The 11,510-nt window shown below is 41.1% G+C and overlaps 1 protein-coding gene across 2 annotated transcripts in view; it reads left to right on the forward strand.

Annotated features, from left to right (window-relative positions):
* Positions 1 to 216: 216 nt before the first annotated feature.
* Positions 217 to 11,510, forward strand: part of mlh1.S (mutL homolog 1 S homeolog) — an 83,303-nt gene continuing 72,009 nt past the window's right edge. Inside the window, exons 1-3 of one of the 2 annotated variants that reach the window (NM_001097076.1) lie at positions 217 to 346; positions 8,203 to 8,293; positions 10,542 to 10,640. In NM_001097076.1, the coding sequence (NP_001090545.1) occupies positions 240 to 346; positions 8,203 to 8,293; positions 10,542 to 10,640 (297 nt within the window). In that variant the 5' untranslated portion in view covers positions 217 to 239. Of the gene's footprint in view, positions 347 to 1,081; positions 1,103 to 8,202; positions 8,294 to 10,541; positions 10,641 to 11,510 lie in introns of those variants that run through there. The other variant, XM_018268518.2, reaches the window with a different exon arrangement.

The following is an 11,510-nucleotide window of genomic DNA, read 5'->3' on the forward strand; positions in this document are numbered from 1 at the left end:
AAACCACACCAAACATGCATAGAAGTATCCCTGCTGTCTATGCTAGGCCTATATCATATCAAAGTTAAACAAAGATACGATAGCAAGATGCAAATGGAATCTCCCGCCGTGTCAACGCCCCTTTCTTTATGTTTGGTTCTTCCTTGTCACGTGACGCAGTCACACGGTTAAGCGATGGCACTAGGGGCTTGAAACTCACTCTTTTTAGAGGACTCTGAAAATTGACAGTATCTGACATAATGGCGGGAGTTATTCGGCGGCTGGAGGAGACCGTGGTTAACCGGATAGCTGCTGGAGAGGTCATCCAGAGGCCGGCCAATGCAATCAAGGAAATGATTGAAAACTGGTAATTAACCTACCCTGTTTGTGGTGCCAGTGTATGTGACAGGCTAAGTGTTCACAAGGAGAGTGGCTGACCATGCTTGAGTGTTAGGAAAGAATGTTCGGGCGCTCTAGCAGTGCTTTACTGCGTTTTAGTAGTTCCGCAACAGCAAGAAAGCACAAGACCCGCCTAACTCATGTTGAGTAGTTACTATGTATATATATATATATATATATATATATATATGCCAAACGTCACGTCTTCCCTTGACAATTCGTATTGCACTGTACACATGTTTTATCTGTGCAAAGATAAACCTGCACTAAAAGTAATATTGGCAATTCAAATTGGTACTTAAAGGAAGACTATACCCCCCCCAAACAATGTAGGCCTCTATAAAAAATATATTGAATAAAACAGCTCATATGTAAAACACTCCATCATGTAAATAAACCATGTTCATAATAATATACTTTTTTAGTAGTATGTGCCACTGGGTAATCATAAATCGAAAATTGCCATTTTTAAAAAATAGCTGCCCCCTGGGATCCTAGGATTCACAGTGTACACAAACAAACCATACATGTTAGGTCACATGAGCCAATTAACAGACTAAAGGGGTTATGTAATAAAAGGCACTAAGTTTACTCATGGGCAGTACCCAATAGTAACCAATCAGAATGTAGCATTTACTGGTCACCTGTTTAAAAGCAACCATCTTATTGATTGCTATGTGTTACTGCTCCTGGGCAAACTTAGTGCCATTCATTACATTTGGGGGTAAGAGTAATGTCTTTTGCTTCCACACTTCTTCCTGTTACAGTTAGAGCTGCAGTATTTCTGTTCAGGTGATCTCTGAGGCAGCACAGAGACCATCACGAAATGGTGGTTCGAGACAAAGATGTAAAAGGGCAATATTTACTTAAATTTATATACCAGTTTGGTAAGATTCTTTTAATATGCCACTTCATTTGATCTAAACTATCTGTTGCTTAAGTATTCATTTTGGGGGTAGTTTTCCTTTAATGTAAGGTGGCTTTGGGATATCCCACTGAAGAAAGGAGCCACCAACCCCCTCTTCCACTGTGTAAATGGAGAGATCTACATTGCATAACAATCTTCTGTATCTTCTGTAATTAGGGTTGCAACTTGGCCGGTATTTTACCGACCTGGCCGGTAAAAATGATCCTTTATCCCAATGTTCATAATAGGAAAAAACAACAAGAATATAGGAAAGCTGGTAATTTTTTCCAGAAAAGGTGGCAACCCTAACTGTAATGCAGAGATTGGCAATGGCTAATAATCTTCTGTACAATAAGTCACAGCTCTGTTTTTACATTGTTAGGACTTTGCAAAAGATTAACATTTCCTTTAAATTATATTGTAGCCCTTGAATTTTTAGATGTGATCTGGTTATCCTATCGCAATAATCTCCGGGTCTGCTTATTTATTAATTATGTCCCTGGGGCAGTAGAAAATGTTTGGGGAGGCTACAATTTTAGTTGAAGCTGGTCCTAAGCAGTGGGTTGTGGGGGTAGTCTAAATTTGAACAAATAAGATTTTTGGTAAATTTGGGCACATTCAGGCTTCCATAGAGGGGTGACTTAAGGAGTAAATGAAAGGTTTTCTAAAGTTGCCAAAAGAGAGGGTATCTTCACATAAGTCGGCCACCCATCCCAGACCAAATTATGAGCTTTTTACATATTCAGTGTCAGGTCTTATCAGGGATCTATAGAGAGGCCAAAAATATTATCTTTGGGTCAGTGCCTGCAATCTTAAAAAATGTCCCACTAGGGCAGGCGTCAACACAACACTGTTCTGAAGGGAATTACTGTAACTCAAATCCGTATTACCATTTTCAAAATATGTTTCAGTTTCTGGAGGAAACCAGGCTCCCAGCATTCTGGGTCCTATATCTGTATGTGTAATCAAAGGGCTGTGGGTTTCCCAATAAATAAAGGATAGGGACTTATTTATCATTCTTGATTCCCGTACAAATGCAACATTTTGCCATGCAGGGTAAGACGTTCTTACCCTGCATGGCAAAAATGTGGCATTTGTCTTCCCAAGATGATTGATCTACTGATGCATGAAAAGATTTTAATATGAGATTTCACATTTTATGTTAGAAAGCCATAGCCCTTGGTTTTTGTACACAATCAACAGAATGCATTTGGAGAAATTTTCAAGATTGCCACAAATGACTTACTTTAAAATGTTATAGATGTACTGTATGTACATTACTGGTGTCAGGGCCATAATGAGGGGTAGCCACCTGGAGAGCAACTGGTTGGTAGAATATCAGCAGGAAACAGACATGAATCCTGTTAGTGGCCAGGACTGATGGGAAAGGGTTGGAATTTGGGATGATTGGAGGCATATGTATGTGAGGCCCATTGTCCCTCACAGCAACCCTGAACAGACAGTACAGGTATCAAATCTGTTATCCAGAAGCCCATTATGCAGAAAGCTCTGAATTACCAAATGGCTGTCTCCCATAGACTCCATTTTATTCGAAAATAGGGATGCACCGAATCCAGGATTCGGTTCAGGATTCAGCCTTTTTCAGCTAATTTGGATTCGGCCGAATCCTTCTGCCCGGCCGAAACGAATCCTAATTTGCATATGCATATGCAAATTAGGGGCAGGGAGGAAAATCGCATGACTTTTTGACACAAAACAAGGAAGTAAAAAATGTTTACCCCTTCCCACCCCTAATTTGCATATGCAAATTTGTTTCAGTATTTGGCCGAATCTTTCGCAAAGGATTCTGGGGTTCGGCCGAATCCAAAATAGTGGATTCGGTGCATCCCTATCCAAAAAATCCAAATTTTAAAAAGTTAATTCTCTATAATAATTAAACAGTACATTGTACTTGATCCAAATTAATATATAATTAACCCTTATTGGATGTAAAATCATTATATTGGGTTTATTTAAGGTTTACCTGATTTTCTAGTAGACTTTAAGTACCGGTAAGAAGATTCAAATTATGAAAGATCCATTATCCGGAAAACCCCAGGTCTCGAGCATTCTGGATAATAGGCCCCATACCTGTATTTGACCCCAGCCAGACTGCTACCTCCTGCCTATCCTAAGGGATAGAGGGACAGTGTTGAATTATACAAATGTTTATTTTGATAGCTTTACAATATACTCTACCCCTCTGCACACAGACGGGTGGGACCTTGCACAAGTTTTTTATTTACAGGTACAGCTTTGATTTATTTACATATGTAGTGTAGCAATGGATTCAAATGGCTGGATGTTATTAGGAAGTTGATTGCATGACATTCAGTACAGTGTTACTGTCTACAAAGGGCTTTATCTGTAAAGGAGGCCATACACAGGACTTCTGTACTGAGTCAGCAACTTAATGGCTCATGTGTGGAGCCAGCTGACAGGCCTGTCTGACTAATATCTGGCCACATCTCGGGCAGATTTAATTTTTCCCATCTGATCAAGGACCTTATCTGTACATTGATGCGGTTTAAATCCCAAGGGTCTGCATAGCAGAAATTATGATCCAATCGTTAGGCCCTCATGAGTGAATCTGTACATGTATTGTCAGTTTAGTTGTGTGTAAAAGAGTGTATTTTACACATCCCACATGAACAAAAGGGAAAATTGTTTACATACTAACAGTAATTTTCTTTTCCTAGCCACTTTTCAGAGCTTTCTGCATAATGGGCTCTGATTTTCCCTTTTCCTAGCCACTATATGTCAACATAAACACTGGGATGTACCCAGCAATATAAAAAGAACAGGGTGGGAAACAAAATAACAACTCAACCAATGCTTAGAAGTTTTAATTCGAGTTAAATGACTGAAAGACTCCAGAAGCAAAATCCACCGCTGTCTGTCTCACATTGAGACGATAATGGTTCATGAAGGTTCTAGCCGAACTGCAAGAGTGAGCTTTAATCCCTGTGGGAGCTAGCTTGCCTTGTAATTGGTATGTTTTTGAGATCAGGATAACCAGCCATCTGGAAATAGTAGTAGAAGAAGAGGCAGCCAAACCTTTCTTTGTTCCTGCTGGGATGACAAATCGTCTACTTGATTTTCTGAAGGGTTCCGTAGAATTCAAATATTGCTTAAGTGCCCTAACTGGTTCCAAATTTAAGAACAGAGGATCTTCCGTGGTTGCCGAGCTAGCTGATAGAACTGGAAGGATAATCTCTGAGTCCAAATGAAATGTAGAGACAACTTTTGGTAAGAAGGAAACATCCGGCCTTAAAATGACTTTCTCTGGTAGAATAGATATATTTTCGTGGTCCATGGAAAGGGCTTGCATAAAACTGACTGGCTGCTGAGGCTATCGCCACTAAAAATAGAGTCTTTAAAGTTAGATTCCAGACAGAAATTCTATCCAAAGGCTCAAAAGGGGAAGACACTAAGGATTTTAGAACAAGAGGTAATTCCCATGTTGAAGAAAGACCTCTTTGGAGGTCGCAATTTTAGTGTTGCCATAAAAAAATCTCTTAATGACTGGGTTTTCTGCCTATCGCACTCATAGCCGATAATGCTGACACATGAACCTTTAAAGTTCTATATTGCAAACCCTTGTCCAAACCTTTTTGTAAAAAATCCAAAATCTGTGGTAAATCTGGAACAGATTCCTCCAAACCATTCTGATTTTGCCCGACCAAAAACCTCTCCCATATTCTATAATAATTTTTTGAGGTTGAAGACTTTCTAGCTTGAAGAAGAGTCGTTATCACTGCTTTCGAAAGACCTAAGTCTTCCAATCTTTTCCGCTCAACCTCCATGCCATCAGAGAAAGCACGACTGGATCAGGGTGTACCAGAGGCACCTGAAGGAAAAGGTCTTTTCTCAATGGCAGACGCCAAGGTGTTTTCTTCTGCATTCTCAGGAGAAGAGGAAACCATGGCCTCCGAGGCCAAAACGGTGCAACCAGAACAGCTTCCACCCCTTCGTTCGGGATCTTTAAAAGAACTGCCATCATTAGTGGAACAGGTGGAAAGAGGTAAACAAGGGGAAAGTCCCATCTCTGAAGGAGAAGTGCATCCACTGCTGCTGCCTGAGGGTGATACTTCCTTGAGAAGAATAGGGGTAATTTAAAATTGCTCGATGAGGCCATCGATACTGGGCTCACCCCATCTTTTCACAAGCTGCAATTAATGGAACTAGAAGCTTTGCAAAAGTCCTGGGAGCTGATGTGAGACCGAACGGCAGGCAACAGAACTGAAAATGCCTTTTGCCTACTGCAAATTGAAGAAAAGGCTGATGACATGCTGCCACCTGAATATGAAGGTACGCATCTCTCAAATCTATGAAGATTAACCAGTCCCCTTCCTGAACCACCTGAATGATGGTATGTATCCATCTTCAATTTCTTTGGAGCTATGAAGGCATTTAATCTTTTTAGATCTAAGGCTGGCCTCCAACCCCCTGTGGATTTCTTTACCAGAAATAGAATGGAGTAAAAACCCCAACCTCTTTGCTCCTCTGGAACAGGAATGATGGCTTAGTTGACCTGTAATAGTTGCAGACTCTGGAAAATTGCAAACTCTATACGATATCCCCACTTGATCACTGAACGAACCCAGAGGTCTGATACTGTCTTCTCCCACTTGTCTGAAAAACTCGCAAGTCTGGCCCCTACCTTGGAGTTTTTCATCCACAAATAGTCAGGATGGTTTTTTAGGAGGTTGGGCAGGCTTCCCCCGCCCTCAATTTGCTGAAGTGCTTGCTCCAGCCCAAGAGAAGGATCTTGTTGTCTCCTTCTGGTTTTGTCGGCCGAAACCGGAAAATCCTCTACCCCTTCCAGTTCCTCGAAAAGGAAAGGATTTAAAGGCTTGAGTCTTCTGTTTTTTCTTATCTTGTGGAAGAAAAAGACTCTTTCCACCCGATGACTTTGAGATGATGTCATCTAATTTACTCCCAAAGAGTCTCTCTCCTTCAAACGGTAAGGAACACAGGCTCAATTAGGACGGCGTATCTGCCGACCACTGACGCAGCCAAAGGGCCCTCCTGGCTGAAACTGATAGAGCCATATTACGAGCCGTGAGGCGTGTCACATCTATAGCTGCCTTTGAAACAAAAGCCGCCAATTGCTTAATTTCCGATAAGGCAGCAGAAACATCTTGCAATTAGCTCCCTCTTTTATAGCTGAATCTAGACTATCAATCCAAAGGGAAATGGCTTTAGCAACCGAAATTAAGGCAACTGCAGGCCTACAAGCAGCACCAGACACCTGATCCCTTAGCCCATTCTGACTTAATCAGCTCCGCAACTTCCGTAAATAATGGATAGTGCTCTTTGGATTTGATCGTGGATGGCAACACCTTAGGTTTAGGCATGGCCTACGTGGGCGATTCAACTCCCAACACAAATTTTACAGCCTTGATCAAAGGGCTAACCAAGCTTAGATCAAAAAAGGAGGAATCCAAATCTTCCTTTTCTGAAAAAACCTCTGATGGAACTGAAATATCAGGTCTACTCAGATTATAGACTGTTTCTTCATCAGAAGAGTAATCCATAGAGGAATTAGTTCTGGATCCCAATGCTGAAGCTTTAGAGATCCCCTGGGCAAATGCTTCAGAAATACATGCCAGTAAATTGGATGAAACGGATCCTGAAGCTGCAGATGGAGACGGGGGAAGGGCCTTCCGACAACAGAATTTTTTATTTGGCAGGCTAGGGTTCGAACATCCCCGACACTCTGTAGTCTCCTTCCTCTTTACTGTCTTCCTCTTAAGCAAGCTATAAAATAAAAAATAAAAATTGAGAAACCTACCTAGCTCTAGGGACAGTTTTACTTGAGGCAGCGGAATCCATATCCTGTGTGTGCTGTCTACAAAAATAATAGTCAAAATGACTTAACATAAATAGCCTTAATAAAATAAAAAGACTAATAGGTAACCAAATACCTGAATTCCAAAAGGATCGACTTTGTCCTCCTTCTCAAAGGGCCTTCCTGCAAGCAAACAAACAGAAGAGCCTGTACTGAAACCATTGCTATTTAACAGAAAAACGCCTCGAAAAAGCGCTGGTGAAACTACTAAATTGCCAGAAGGCGCATGCCCAAAACGCCCCCGCCATGTTGCTCAAGGGCATAACCTGTACTGTGTGCCTTTGAGTGACGCCACTTCCGGTTGCGCTGCCCAGAATCGGCGAGAAAAAAGGACCCCACTGCACCATTAACCTCCTTCAGGGAGATTAACATAGTGCGCCTCAGGCTCCAAAGAGAACCTAGAAGGCACCAGACGTTTGAGGACGAATGGGTAACACCTTCTTCACAATCCAACAGGAGTGCTTAAGGATAAAACCTGACTGCCCAAAACAGGAAGACCCCTGCCTAATAAAGCAGCTGCAGGTATGAAAGAATCCATTTAAGAGCTAGATAGAAAAAAACTCTGGTCCGAAAAAAAAAGACTGCTGGCCCTAGGAGGGGGGGGGTGTTTTTATAGATTGATAGGGGAGGGACTTTCTGGTTCGGAGTGGGGGCAGGGAGCCTACCCAGTGGTATGACATATGGTGGCTAGGAAATTATAATTAGTTACAGCTGACGGAACAATCATATTTTCCTAATGGAACCACAAAGCTATGATGTGAGCACTTTGTTTCTGATATTTAAAATTATGGTATTAGGCAAGGATCTGTTAATTAAATTTTTTCTCCTCTCTCGGTCTGTTTGCATACTCTTTCCCCATAGCACTTTAGTGAAGAGGACATTTTTACTTATTAACTAATTCTCCTCCCTGTCAAAAATGTCATCCAGTGATCTGATGTGAATCTAGTTTACTATTATTTTCCACTTACTTGCGCTGTTAATATTTCGTAAGTGCTGAAAGTGATTGAAAAACAATTCTACAGTTTGTGATGAATCAAAATATCATTATTTTTGTTTTATGCAGTTTAGATGCCAAGTCTACCTCCATCCAGGTGACCGTGAAAGATGGAGGGATGAAACTGATCCAGATTCAGGACAATGGAACTGGCATCAGGGTTTGTTACATTTTAACTGGTATTTAAAGTACAGGTATGTGAGCTATTATCTTGAAACCCGTTATCCAGAAAGCTCCAAATTACAGAAAGTCTGTCTCCGGTAAACTCCGTTTTATCCAAATAATCCAAATATTTAAAAATGATTTCCTTTTTCTCAGTAGTAATAAAACCGTACTTTGTACTTGATCCCAACTAAGATATAATTAATCCTTATTGGAAGCAAAACTAGCCTATTGGGTTTATTTAATGATTACATGATTTTCTAGTAGACTTAAGGTATGGAGATCCAAATTACTGAAACATCCAGTTTCCGGAAAACCCCAGGTCCCAGGCATTCTGGATAACCGGTCCCATACCTGTACTGTAAAATCTTGTAAAATTGGTTAAAGTTGCTATTCATACAAAAATAAAAGAAACTTGCTGAAAAAATACAGATTGGGAAATATATACACTGTGCAGAAACATTGAAAAGCATTATTTTTGGTGCAAACTAGTGGTAGCATTAAAAACTATAACATTTGCAAATTAAAAAGGATTTTGACTTGAACACCACTGAAAAATATTTTAGAATTCCACCCTCAACACAGATGTGCAAGTGGCAAAAGGGCTTGGAGAAGTGAATTCCCTCCAGCTCTCAACACAGTACTGCTGGAGGCTGCAAAAACGGCTTTAAAATTTGAAACGTGAGAGTCCTATAGATGTAATATATGTTACTACCCTTTTGCTTTTTTTTCTCTTTGTGTTTTTATAATACCGTATATACTCGTGTATAAGCCGACCCGTGTATAAGCCGAGGTACCTAATTTTACCTACAAAAACTGGGAAAACTTATTGACTCGCGTATAAGCCTAGACACAACTAAGACCCTTTATGCTACAATCACTACAGCGCAAACTAAATCACTGAAAATTTGGTCCCCCCCAGTGGATTTATATTACAGATATTTTTCAGCTGAGACAAAATATACTTTCCACTAGCAATTATACACACATAGACACACATATACTTTACACACACACTCTTCCCACAAAATAATCACACACACATACTATACACACAAACTCCCCACACATATACTATATACACACACAAACTCTCTACCCACACCATCATACACTATATACACACACTCCCCACACAATAAGTGAATGGGTGGTACGAGTGAATGGGTGGTACGAGTGAATGGGTGGCACGAGTGAATAGGTATGTGGGTGGGTGGGTGGCACGAGTGAATGGGTGGGTAGAATGAATGAATGTTTAGTATGAGAGAATGGGTGGGTGGCATGAGTGAATGGGTGGGTGGGTGGCATGAGTGGGTGGGTAGCATGAGAGAATGGGTGGGTGGCATGAGTGAATGGGTGGGTGGGTAGCATGAGAGAATGGGTGGGTGGCATGAGTGAATGGGTGGGTGGGTGGCATGAGTGGGTGGGTAGCATGAGAGAATGGGTGGGTAGCATGAGTGGATGGGTGGGTAACATGAGTGGATGGGTGGGTAGCCAGGCACAATGCATCCTTGCACCACAGCAGACAGTCTAACAGTTTAGCCATTAGTCCAAGCTGCAGCACTGCAGCAGTACATTGATATCCCTCCGCAGCACAGCCCCTTACCAGGCGTATGAAGCCGAAGCCCCGGTCCCGGTTGATAAACACCTCACTGGGTTCCCCGAATTTCTCAAAGAGCTTTTTGAATTCCCCCAGGTTCCCCACAAAGAGACGGCAGCGCTGCGTGTAGCTCTTCTCGCTGGGCTTCAGAAAGCTCCCCCCCTCCTCTTTCCTCCTCAACATCCTCCATCTTGGGAGGCATCAGAGACGGGTCCCCCTCGGACACCTCAAAAGTGCGCTTGTTGCCTTTGCCGGGCGGAAACATCTGCTGCTGAGGCGGCGACACCATTTGGCCTCCGCCATTGTTCTTTTCGATGCGAACTTGCTTCAGGTTACGGTTAGCCATTCGTGTCTCTCTGTTTTTCAGCTGTCTTCTGCCTTCTACCGTATTTCATCTAAAAGGGTTTTCTATCATTGTACCATACTTACCCGCGGATAAGCCGAGGTCAATTTTTTCAGCACATTTTGGGTGCTGAAAAACTCGGCTTATACACGAGTATATACGGTAATATGTTTTGAAACCTTTTTTCCCATTATGCCGACTGTTACTATTATCTTTCATAAACATTTATTCATATAACTCAAGTAAGTTATGTAGTAAATATAATTTAACATTTTTGAAAATAAAATCTTAACTTCTTTTTAGAAGGAAGACTTAGACATAGTATGTGAGAGATTTACTACAAGCAAGCTGCAATCATTTGAGGATTTGTCCAATATTTCCACTTATGGGTTTCGAGGAGAAGTAAGGAATTCTTCTGTTTGTTTTTAGTTAGATTTGTTATATGTTTAATTTTAAAGGGATACTGTCATGGGAAAAAATGTTTTTTTCAAAATGAATCAGTTAATAGTGCTGCTCCTGCAGAATTCTGCACTGAAATCCATTTTTCAAAAGAGCAAACGGATTTTTTTTATATTCAGTTTTGAAATCTGACACGGGGCTAGACATTTTGTCAATTTCCCAGCCGCCCCAAGTCATGTGACTTCTGCTCTGATAAACTTCAATCATTCTTTACTGCTGTACTGCAAGTTAGAGAGATATCACCCCCCTCCCTTTTTCCCCCCAGCAGCCAAACAAAAGAACAATGGGAAGGTAACCAGATAGCAGCTCCCTAACACAAGATAACAGCTTCATGGTAGATCTAAGAACAGCACTCAATAGTAAAAACCCATGTCCCACTGAGACACATTCAGTTACATTGAGAAGGAAAAACAGCAGCCTGCCAGAAAGCATTTCTCTCCTAAAGTGCAGGCACAAGTCAAATGACTGGGGGCAGCTGGGAAATTGACAAAATGTCTAGCCCTGTGTCAGATTTCAAAATTGAATATAAAAAAATCTGTTTGCTCTTTTGAGAAATGGAATTCTGCTGGAGTAGCACTATTAACTGATTCGTTTTAGAAAAAAAACATGTTTTCCGATGACCGGATCCCTTTAAAGTTATGTAATATTTCCTTGTGCAATGTAGAACTTTGCTTTCTCTTATTTTGCAAGCAGTAGATAATTCAACCCACAATTACTTGAGCACACGTACACTCTGTTTCTCGGTGTCTCCGTCTTTGCCCTTGCAAGATGCGCTTTTAAGTCAGATGTGTTTTTTTTATCATTTAATATCTA

Source organism: Xenopus laevis, chromosome 6S (assembly GCF_017654675.1).
Source record: "Xenopus laevis strain J_2021 chromosome 6S, Xenopus_laevis_v10.1, whole genome shotgun sequence".
NCBI classification, from domain to species: Eukaryota; Metazoa; Chordata; class Amphibia; order Anura; family Pipidae; genus Xenopus; species Xenopus laevis.